This window comes from Protopterus annectens, chromosome 5.part1 (genome assembly GCF_019279795.1).
Source record: "Protopterus annectens isolate FY-2018-M chromosome 5.part1, PAN1.0, whole genome shotgun sequence".
Lineage (NCBI taxonomy): Eukaryota > Metazoa > Chordata > Ceratodontiformes > Protopteridae > Protopterus > Protopterus annectens.
In genome coordinates, this window is record NC_056736.1 from 380,094,000 (window position 1) to 380,106,671 (window position 12,672).

At 37.0% G+C, this 12,672-nt stretch overlaps 1 protein-coding gene across 1 annotated transcript in view; it reads left to right on the forward strand.

The window, feature by feature from the left end:
• CHRNA10 (cholinergic receptor nicotinic alpha 10 subunit) overlaps positions 1–12,672 on the forward strand; it is an 867,306-nt gene that overhangs the window by 710,797 nt on the left and 143,837 nt on the right. Inside the window, exon 4 of the mRNA XM_044073048.1 lies at positions 6,475–7,007. Coding sequence (XP_043928983.1) covers positions 6,475–7,007 — 533 coding nt within the window. The remainder of the gene's footprint in view (positions 1–6,474; positions 7,008–12,672) is intronic.

The following is a 12,672-nucleotide window of genomic DNA, read 5'->3' on the forward strand; positions in this document are numbered from 1 at the left end:
GGACTGGTCTGCTGCCTGTGTAATTGGCTGATTCTGATTCATTTTACCTGTCAGTTATGCTAGTTGACCTAGAGTACCTTCCTACTGCTGTTTTCCCTTCCCATTGCCTTCCTGAGCCTGGGGGTGTGCTCAAATGTGCACAGAGCTGCTATATCTTGGTTTACTTTTTTTTTTTCGCTTAAAACCCGGTGCGTGGCATGCACACCTGCTTAGGCAATGTAAAGAGTGCTAGGAAGCCTCAGACACACCCCCTTGCTTAGTTGTGCTAAGCTAGGAGCAAACCCGAGCCACAGGGCTCAAATCCACTTACAGTATGCCTGACACTCCCCCTTATGATGTCAACTAACTCCTAGGCTTGCACCAAGCTATTCCTGCTCTTACACTGTTGGGAGCTGCCTAGCATGCAGGGGAAATCTGAGATTCACTATCATTCCCCTCATTTGCATAGGATTGCCTGCTAATGCATAGTTACATGTCCCACACTGAGCCTCCCCCCTTAGCAACCACTATTCACTGGCCATGTTGTCTTTTGCTTGCCATTGAGTATAATGGCAGAATAGTGATTTTGGTTAGAATGCTTATTTAAGGTATCTTTTCTTATTTTCCCCTATCCCATTTGCACGCTGCTTCCCTACTCTTAAGCATCAGAGACTGGTTAAAAAAAATAAAAGTTGATTTTTTTCTTGCAAGTGTTTTCCATGCCAATGGCCTTATAGCTGGCCATTGGCATGCTTTATACATGACATCCACCCTTTATTTGGAGCTGTCATGGCTCCGTTTTGTAATTTGCAGAAATGTACTCCATTACTGGCGGAGTACATTTCTGCAGCTTACACTAGTCCTGCACGGTCGGTTTCCAGCTTCCTGGATTGCAAATTCACCTCATTTGCATGGATTTCTCCTGCAAATAGGCTGTTGATTGATAAGTTCGATGAATGAAAGTTTCAACTAATTGATGGACTTATGTATATATATATATATATATATATATATATATATATATGTACTCATACACACAAATTCACACGCACACACACACACACACACACACACACACACACACACACACACACACACACACACACACACGTGTGTATATATATATATATATATATATATATATATATATATATATAAGTCCATCAATTAGTTGAAACTTTCATTCATCGAACTTATCAATCAATAGCCAATCAAAAAACTTACAACAAAATAGAACATCTTCTTGCACCCCTCATCTCCTGCTAATTATATATATACCAACTATGAAATCGCACTATATTGGGGAAAGGGCAAATATTCTGAACCCCATGGTACCGCAGTCTTATACAGTACAACTGCTGGCATGTTCAATCAGCTATTTTTCAGTCAAGTGTGCCGTCAGTTTTCTGGGGTCAACATCCATCCATCCACAATCCCTTTTTCACATTTTTGCACATAGGGTCAGAGTATTGATTAAACAGTAACAATCATCTCTAGCCAAGGTATCTATCTATCTATATATATATATATATATATATATATATATATATATATATATATAGATATATATACATACATACACATATATAGATATATATATATATATATATATATATATATATATATATATATATATATATATATTCCATGACCCTGCACTACAGGCAGTTTAATATATTTTACAGTGAAGATTATTTTGGCTGAGTCTTTCTTGAATTTTTTATTGAACAGTCTGTGGCCTTTTTACCCTTTGGTTTGGATGTTATTTGGGATGTTTTGCAGGTACTTTTATGTTTATGAACATCAGGTTTGATTTTAAGCTCTGTCACTTTAAACTATAGCCAAAAAATCCACTTATGTGTTCAGAAAAAGACCAAAACATAGTATATCTACAACTAGGGGGGTTTCCTGACTGTACACATAAAGACAAAAAAGTAAAAAGTCATGAACCTTCAGAAGCCATGTAGCTGAAACACTGTTATGTCCTTAAGGGGTCAAGTATGTATATCCCATGGTCCTCTGCTACAGGAGTTTTAAGGTTTACACAGTGTCAGCTAGCTTGTCTGGGTCTTTCTTGCAGTATACATAGATTACACACATAAACACAATATGTACATTGTAAGTCTGCAAGACAATAAAGACAGAACTTTTATATGTCCTCAGGGGAAGAAAAACAGCAGAAATGACAGCTCAATTGGCTTTCAACAAACAAATGGAACAGGGACTTCATTGTTTCTGCTTTAAAGTCCAGCCTTATAGAGCCCCTCTAACAGACAGGCTGTTTGCAAACAAATTCCAGCTGCAAGACCTGAAAGCCTTCTCTTCTGCTTCAACAAAAAATAAAATAAATCATCACCCGAATTTGGACCCAGGCTACACCCTCAAGAAGCTTTAGTTGGAGTACTGAACTCCACAAGTCTAGGGCCTTCAGGTAATGCCAGTGCTTTACCCCACACTGAACGTCAGACTGAGTAACTAATTTCTTGGTTTTCTGCCACTGAATCTCTCATTCAGGAACTCATTTCTTGGTTTGCTGCTTCCAGGCTTCATCTTTTTTATACATCACCAAACTGGCAATTCATTTCTCATTAGCTAGCTAATCTATTCAATTACCTTTCTATTTTCCATCTTAGTGTGGGAAATTTCAGTACATAAGGCACACTTAATGGCACATTTCCCTCACTGGTGCACAAGATGGTAACTTTCTGCAGGTCTAGTTCCACAACTTCTGATTTAAATCATTGAACAGGCTATGTATAGGTGTGCCTGTAGACCCATTTCCATAGCTGTAATACACACACAAACACACACACACACACACACACACACACACACACACACACACACACACACACACACACACACATATTTTGCCAATATTAGATAACAAAAAATAAAACTATATAATTTTCTTACTGTAGGCTTGTAGGCTAGAGTAAGGTGTCAGGACTGTTGGTGCTGTAAACACTTGTGAATTACCTAGTTTGTAACTACTAATGTCACAATCACACATTAATTCAATCAGCAAATAAATTCAAAGGTTGCCACCAATTGATGCACACATATTATCTTCGAAAGCAAGCCAAGCAACATACTGAACCCTCTGATTATCTTTTTCTCATTTGTTAACCAGTTAAGCCCAATTGGCACAAGTTCCCTCTTCGGTGGGTGATGTAAGAGCACCTCTTTGGGGGATGATGTAAGAGCACCTCTTCGGGGGGGTGATGTAAGAGCACTTTCTGGTTAAATGATTTGCTGAGAGAAATGCAGTAAGCAAATGGAAGGCTAAGAAAATGAAATCCTGAACTATTGCTAGAGTGGCCTCACTGAATAACTTGACTCTTTTTACAATTTCTGCATTTCTGCTTTTAGGTTTCTTTCATGTTTGCTTCTGTCCTTACTCTAAGGTATCAGTAGCTGCTTTACCTTGCACAAAGGGTTGGGAGGGTGGCCTAATGATTAAGGTATTTGCCTTACAAACACAAGATGCAGGGTTTGATTCTCACATGGGGTAATTGGCTAGGCTTGAAATGGCTCACAAGGGCAGTTAGCCTAGTTCTAAACTATGAACTTACATATCAGAGTAAGAATAATGACAAAAGTTAGAAAAGGTGCCACACATGTTTTCTGAACATAACATTTGACTCATATTTTTCTGGGCACAATGTTCTGAAAAAAAGAGCATTTTTGTCTCTTCAGCATATAATACTATCATCATAGTAAGTTGTAATATTTGGCAGGGATAGGGTCAGTCTGGAGGTTGGCTCCTGTTAGTTTTGTATTTGCAGTTTTGGGATTGCTAGTTTCTGTTTCCTAGAAAAAACATTTTGATTTTTGCCCTATACCCATCATTAAAGGCTACACAAAATGAATGTATGCCATTATTTTAAATCTCAGTATATCCAAAAATGAAACTAGTCAAAAAACAGAGGATTTCCTGTAAAATAGAAAAAAATAGTTTAAACTATATCAAAAATATGAAAATAATGTATGCCCCTTTCAACTTATTTGTTTCCAAACATATATTTTTTTCAATATTTTGTCAATATGCAATTGACCCGGCCCTGGATATGCAGAGTAGGAGGTGATTTATGTACTCTAAATACAATATATCCAAAGATAACCATAAATATAAGAATTATATGATGATTTATTGAAATGTACAAGCATTGAAACACGTGATCATTGCCAGCATTACGAAAATCAACTTACGGAAAAAACTAAAACATTGGGAAAAAACAATTGCAAAAGGAAAACAAACAGTTTCCTTTTAAGACTAGTTAACCAAAACCCTATGACTAAACTCAGACTTTTTTTAAAATAGTGATGGTGTTATGAAAAGGGGGTTTCTAAGGTAAGGTGTAGGGTTTGAGTTATGGGCAGGGTTAGGGTTAGCACACGTTAATAAGCATGGGCAGGGGACTTGAGTTTCAGAATTAAAATCCAAAAGTCACACTTACCATACTCACATGCACTCATTCTTCCTTGTTTTGACATATCCAACACTTGATAGCAACTGCTCACAACGTATTTCCCAAACAGTTCACTCTGTCAGTGAAATGATGTTTTGACAACGTGAACAGTAATCAGATGTAAGACATTAATCCACCACTTATTATTCCAGAGATACAGGATAGTCTGAGAACATAGTGACCACTTTACAAACAAGAAATCTGAGTATTGAATGTGGAAGAGCATGTTATGACAGTTTAGGGCTACAAATTTTTATGATCCTAGATAAACTCCAGGATTAAAAAAAACACAAAGATCACACTGAGTATCCACAGTCATAAGGGAGTTCTGTTAATCTGCCTTAACATACTGTTAAGCATAACTTATTTTTATAATACCTGACATATTTGTTTCATTGATTTGACCTAGTACATCATTAATCAAAAACTAAAGCAGTCATAAATGGAAATTTAAAATTCCTATACACCTGAACTGAAAGAGTGCAGATAGGCCTTTAAGTGAAGTGAGATGCTTGTCATAATCAATAGCAGTTGATTAAGGTAAGATAAGTACCTTTGTAGTTTCCCAAGACACTAGTCACTTTGGAAGCAATTATATCACATTATATTATATTACATATCTCAGAATTATCAATTTCAATAAACTATATTGTACAGAATACTGAAAAATCAATTAAGTCCACACCAATAGCAATGATTCAAATTTATCTAGCAACAAGCAGTTTCAATTACCAGTTATGATACTTGTTCCCCATTCTGCCTAAAAATATCCTTTGTTTCTAAAGAACTTTAAGCTATTTTTAAAAAACAAAGCAACATGGTTAATAAAGGCAAGCTGCATCAAACATTTATGTTAATGATATTTTCTCCTAAATGGTGCTTTCAGTCTGTAGTAAATACACTGATGAAACTAGTTAACTTATAAGTACAGTATTAGATATCATCTTTTTGTCAACTCAACTTAAAATCTGTCTAGTACTCATTACACATTGTATGTCCTGTATCCCACTATTGTTTTTTGTATTCTGCATGTCAAAGTGTTTACTGTATATCATCTACTATTGTAGCATTTTCCATTATGTACTTGTGGAGCTTTTCTGCCCGGGCCTCCGCTGAAAAAGGACCCATGTCCAGTCAGAATTTCCCGGTAAACAAATGTAATAAATAAATAAATAAGATGCGCGTATCATTAGAATGTGGTATGGTATCACGTGAGTATCACATAGTAATACACATTTTTTAACCAGGTAGGTCCACTGGACATACAATTCCTTTTCAGGGGCGACTTGGGAGAGATGTTTAGTTGTGCGACTTGCTGAAGGTCACACAATAGCCAACTGAGGATTGCTGGCCAATACTGTAGGCAAAAAATAGCAATTCTGAAAGATTAGTAGAAATTAGTTAGAATCTTTTCCTCCAGACTTTGAGCTTTGGACAATCTTTATCCCTGTCTGGCAGTTCAGTGCAGATGGTTAATATAAACTGCTAATAAGCATTATCTTCCAGATTTCCTCGGTCACAATTTCTAAACTGAGTGACTCTGAGCAAATAACTTAGGAGAGATTATTCCCAGATCACCACTGAAAAAAGCAATAGCAACCAGTGAAGTTACCTAGCTAACAAATGGAATAAAAAAATCCCATTGTTCACTTGAACACTGTACAATGCTAAATAAATTACTTAGCAATAGTAGCATTCCCAGTTGACACATGAAAAGGGATTGTTGTACTAACTGGATTTTACTTTGTTGGCATGTGAATAAAAGTAATAGTACAAATAAAGGTAAATATACAAAGATTTATATATATATATATATATATATATATATATATATATATATATATAAAATATAGTTCCAGAGATTTGTCTTATGCAAATTTAAAACTGGCCTGTTGTTAAAGGTAGCCATAGGTCTTTCTTTCTTTCTTTCTTTCTTTCTTTCTTTCTTTCTTTCTTTCTTTCTTTCTCTCTTTCTTCCTGTGTACTTATTGTGTCTGATTTTTGCAATGTGTGTTTGTTTCAGTGCTGATGACCAGTTCACCGGTTCCATGGAGACCAATGTGGTAATCAGGTATGATGGACAGATCATGTGGGATTCCCCTGCTATCACCAAGAGTTCCTGTAAAGTGGATGTGTCTTTCTTCCCCTTTGATGGCCAACAATGCCGCTTCACCTTTGGATCTTGGACCTATAATGGCAATCAGATTGACATCTGGAATAAACTGGACACAGGAGACCTGACAGATTTTGTGGAAAATGTTGAGTGGGAAGTGCTTGGAATGCCTGCCAAGAAAAGTGTGATTGTCTATGGCTGTTGTTCAGAACCCTATCCTGATGTCACCTATACTTTGCTGCTGAAGAGAAGAGCTTCCTTTTACATCTTCAACCTGCTGATTCCATGTGTGATGATCTCATTCTTGGCCCCACTAGGTTTCTACCTTCCTGCTGACTCTGGGGAAAAGGTTTCATTGGGAGTCACAGTCCTCCTAGCTCTCACAGTGTTCCAGCTCCTGGTAGCAGAAAGCATGCCACCATCTGAAAATGTTCCACTTATTGGTAAGGCCCAATTTTATTGTAATTTTACTGTACTTATAAGTTTATTAAAATTGCCACATTGTTAATTCTAAGATTTTATTCCATACTTCTCAAACTACCAAGGCACTCACTGACTGATTTCCAGATTTCTAAAGTGCCACTCAACTGGTAAGCTCCTACATTTCTGTTTGTTCAGAAACATTTTTATGCATAGGAATTAGCCTATATGGCTGACTAATATAACACCCATATTGCATGCTTTTATACATAGGAATGCGCCTATCTGTCTGATTAATATTACACTCGTACTGTATGCTTTTATACAAAATAATGTCCCTATATGGTAGATTAATATTACACCAGTACTGTATGGTTTTACACATGGGAATGTGCCTATATGTCAGATTGATATTGTGCCTGTACTGTATGGTTTTATACATAGGAATGGGCTTATATGACAGACTGATATTACAACTTTACTATAAGCATTTATGCATAGCAACATACCTGTATACCAGACTGCTATTCCACCCATAGTGTATGTCCTTTGGGATAATTGGTGTGGTAATAAAAGTGCTCTTACAGCTGGAGACGACATATAGGAATCAGTGCATCAGAAGTTAGGTTAAGAAAGAGTTTATGACTGTGTTTCATTTTCTTTTTTGAAACAAACAGGCTGCCAGTAGCATTTCTTCAGTGGAGAAGCTCTTACTGTATGTAGACTGAGAACAGAACATAAAACTGGTAATGCTGTCTAAAGTCTGGCATTCATTTTCATTTTAGTTCCTACAGGAGAAATTAAATCAAATTAGATCATTCACCAGGTTCTGATCACACAAACAGGAGCTGCAGTACTTTCAGCCCATTGGGCTATCAAGAAAGAGTGCTTTTACTAAGTTGCAGACTAAATAACAGTGGACTTTCAATATGGGAAGGGGTTAATAAATTCATATCTAATCTGTGCTGTCATGTTTTCATGGATTTGATAGGCTCATAGGCGCTGGAAGCTGTTGAAGACTTGGGGGGGGTGGAGGGTGAGAGGGGCACTAAGTGATCTAAAAAGGGCAATTTTTATAACTATTTACTACCACAACATAGGTTCACTTGGAGGACATTTTAAGCTTAGCCAATTCCCTTTTGGTGCTTGAATTAACATTTTCTGATGCGTCTTGCCAGTCCCATTGCTGATAATTGTATATTAGCCCTAGTGAGAATAATTGTGATCATACCATAGATAATTTGAGGGGACCCATGTAAGGGATGCAGCATTTAGCAACTGCCACTATCCATTAGTAGCATGAGGGGCAATCCTGGAGTACAGTTTCTATTACCCATTCTTAGATCCAAGTTACATTTGAATATGGACGGATGAGCTTTGTTTTATTTTTATGGATAGTCTGTTCTGGAACAGTGGTAGCCTCTGTGATCTATATCCATCTCTCCACAACATTCAGTTTAGATACCTGGACTGAGTATTTCTGATGCCATTTGACTTGCTGACGTTCAGTAGGTCCATCAGTATTACGTTGGAGGATGCCTTGTATGTCAGACATGTCACGTCTAAGCACTCTGGAGAATACGGAGTTTAGTAATAAATCTTTGAGGTGGTCCATGCAAGACCTATTGTTTAGGACTTGTATCCTTTTAGTAATGTATCTCTAAAGGTATTCCAATTGTTGCATGGGGCTGGACAGATACATGGCCAAAGTGGGCATTATACAAAATGATTGACCTAATGAGAGCTTTGTAAAGGGGGACAACAACATCTCTAGATCTAGTCACAATCAATTTGTTTATAAGCTGTGCAATATAGAAAGGCTTTCTTATGACTCTGGGCACATGTTGGTCAAAAGTTAGGTCACTGTACACACAAGTTCCCAAATGCCAAACAATTGGGTCAGTTCTCAGAGGGCATTGCCATGATTTTGACACCAGTTATTATTTAGGACAAGCCTTCCTGCATGATGGTTAAGTCATTTGGGGATTCAGTAACTGCTCCTAGCTTGCAGTCATCTCAAACTTAGCCAGCCAAAGCCCTTTGGTATTTAATTTTACTTTTGAGATGTATATGTCAAACAGAAAAACTCTAAGCACCTAACCCTAGGGGACTCCATTGGTGACTGGTCTCTTCCCCTATTTTGATCTCCTGCATCCTGTGACCAAGTTGGCAATCCAGCCAGGGATGCAAGTGTTTGCTCTCACATAATTCATTTTTTGTGTTACACCTGAGTAGGGGGTTGTGTCAAAAGGCTTGGCCAGGTCAAGGTAATGTGGTGTGGACTGTTTTACCTTCATCCATTGCTTTGGTAACAAGAGTAAAGCTTAAAAGTTGCCCATGATTTTAAGCCTTTCACACTTTCCTCTGGGCTGTTTTCAAACACATTTTTAGGGCCATGCATACATGTATGCATTATTTGATGCACCTTCCTGATTGTATTAAATTATATTCCTTGTATAATACAGCACCAGTTGTTAGAATGTGTTTTAAATTTATAGTTTTGAACAGTCTTCTAGTAAGCAGTGAAACAAAATGTATGAACCAATAATGACAAAACTGCCCATTTCAGAAAATTTCAACAATAAAAGGCCACTCAAACTTCTGTCATTACAACCCACCAGTATCAGTAAATATGAAAAAGATCTGCAGAAGTAAGTCATCTAAATAATTCCACATTAAAGGGATCTCTAACTAATGAAGAGGTTGCTGCTAGGAAACAACTTTATATTTCATTGTTTCATCTACAAGTAAAGTGGCTGTTGCCCTTGAAGAATAAATTGTCTATGTTACATTAAAACATGAGAAGCTAGTAATATTGCAATAGGGAATGGATGGCAAAATGATAACAGGTTCATAGTTACTAGGTAACTCCTGCAAAGGAGGACATTCACAGGACTGCAGAATCCACTCCCTTTAAAGTACAACACAGCACAGTACCAGTGATCCAGCTGCATACTGTGGGAGTAGAACCCACAGCCTTCTGCATCAAAAGTAAGGCTACTACCTGTTGTGCTACTAACAATGCACACAGGCTTGGAAAAAGCAGCACTAAACTTCTCTTCTCTGGAAGCTCTCAGCTCCTTGTAAATTTTTTTATTTATTTACCAGGAAAGTCCAACTTGGAACAAAGCCAATTTTCAGCAGAGGCCCAGGAGAAACACTCCAGATGCATGTCTTTGTAATGTGGGAGGAAACCAGAGCAAACCCAAACAAACACAGGGAGGACATGCAGACTCTACACAGAAGGCAACCCAGCCAACGATTGAACTAGAGAACCTCTTGCTGTGAGGCAATAACACTACCACTGCACCACTGCACCATCCACTTGACACAACTAAATCTCTCAATTTCACAGCAGAAGAAATCTGGAAAAAGCCAACATTTATTTGGTGGGAGGGGCAAAGGCCAAAAACCAGGGACACATTTTAAATATTGCTTGTATAATCTTAGAAAGTTGCTAAAATAATGTTTTGTGTTATCACGTGTTTCCCAAAAAATATAGGAAGACTGAAACATAAAAGGGTATCATTATTTAGTGAATTCCATTCTCACTGATTTGCCAGAAAACCACAAATTGTAAGAGGAAAAGACCAACTCTAGACAGCTGAGAGCTATGGACTCAACTCCCTAAATCACAAGTGGTGGTGTGGGTAGAGAATCAGGCTGTTGTACCTAAGGTACAAGGTTTGAGGCTGTGTAATCACACACACACACACACTACATAGTCAGACATTATTAACAAGCTCATTCCACAGTCAGGCATTATTAATAAACTAAATATAAACCTTTATGCTACCTGATGGATCGCATACAGACAGAAACCATCAACTTCGGACTGGGGAAACACTTTCCATTAAAAGGCTTGTTAATCATGTGGTCCCTCACAGCTTGGTATTGGGCCTGAGCCTGTTTGGTATTTACTTGTCTGATGTCAAAGCTAATGCCAGGGTTCTTTAATGGATTAACTTTGTAGATGATTGCAGACTTGGATCCGTCATCAACTCTACAGTGGACTCTCAGATCCAATCAGGGGGAATAACACATATAAGCAATGAATAGACCATGCCTTAAAACTAAATGTAAAATAATGTAATATTATGTCCTCTGGAATGTAAGAGCAGCCATGCACCTATCACACATTTGATACCACCTTCAAAAATCAATAGTCACACTTTTATAGACAATGAACTTTGCTTTAACCACCTTGTATCTATGTTATTAGAAAATCCTTCTATCTATTCCATCTAATTACTACTGGCATATCTTATAGGTCCAATGGGTTTATCATTCCTTTCACTCCTTCCTTATTAAGCCCATAATAAAATATACTGCTTGTGTTGGCATGTTTCTGCCCATACACATAATCCACCTTGGAAAAATAAACTTTTTCTAACTAAAAAAAAAAAATCAAGGGCCCGAGTTCCATGACCTATGCAGAATGTTTTTGTTGCATCCCATATACTGTTCCACATATTGACCTCACCCTAACTTAATATGCCTAAAATGACCTTGATCTGTGTGACTTCAAACTTAGTTGTAAAATCTATAACACCATAAATACCCATTCAGGAGATGTAACCCTGCTCTACAACATAAACAGACCCTGTTAGTCGGACAGATACATCTCCCAAAGAACTCCTCTCTTGTTCATATTAAACAATGTAACTCCATAACTCTCAGAGAAATGGATAGATAACAACAAATACACTCCAGGTCTGGTCACACAGTCTCCCATAAAACATGGAAAAAAGTGGTGAGAACTTTATGTAATGTTTTAAAGTTTTTTTTTTTTTTTTTGGAACAGCGATTTTTTTTCCCTGGGAAAAAAAATTGCTGTTCTAAGTGCTCCGGATTGTAAGCTTTCACTTACATGGGGTCGATAAATCAGCATTCGCTTTTTTAAGTGTTCACTGATTTAATATAGACCCTAATGATGTATCCAATCAACTGCCTAGTAATAACCTTTGAACCTAGATCTTGTCTTGAACCATCTGCATTATAAATATATTTTATTACCTATATAATTATAGAATGTTGTGGAGCCGAGTATTTATATAATATAAATATAAATATATATATATATATATATATATATATATATATATATATATATTATATTATATTATATTATATATAATAAATCATTATATTTATTTATTTATTATATAAATATATTATAATATAATAAAGGTCCGCTGAAAATGGACCTACGTCCAGTCGGACACTCCCGGTCAACAAATATAAATAAATGAATAAAAGAAATAATATCGTAACATAGTTAATAAAGCCTTCTGGAAAGCTTGATAGGGAAACAAAACTAGGAAATCAGAGGCATCAGTGGTTAAACCAAAGACTTTAGTGTTATGTTTTTTCCTTTAAATTTTGTGAAGTTTCCCAAATTATTTATTTTATTTATTTATTTAACATTTGTTGACTGGGAAAGTCTGACTAGGACCAACCCTATTTTCAGCAAGGGCCCGGTGAGAAATGCTCCAGAGGCATGTCTTTGGAATGTGGGAGGAAACCTGAGTAATCGAAGGAAACCCAAATAAATGCAGGGAGGACATGCAGACTCCGCACAAAGGCACCCCAGCCGAGAATCGAACAGGAGAACCTCTTGCTGTGAGGAGACAATATTAACTGCTGCACTGTAGAAAAAGTGTGGGAATAGTTTTTTTTCCAAACAAT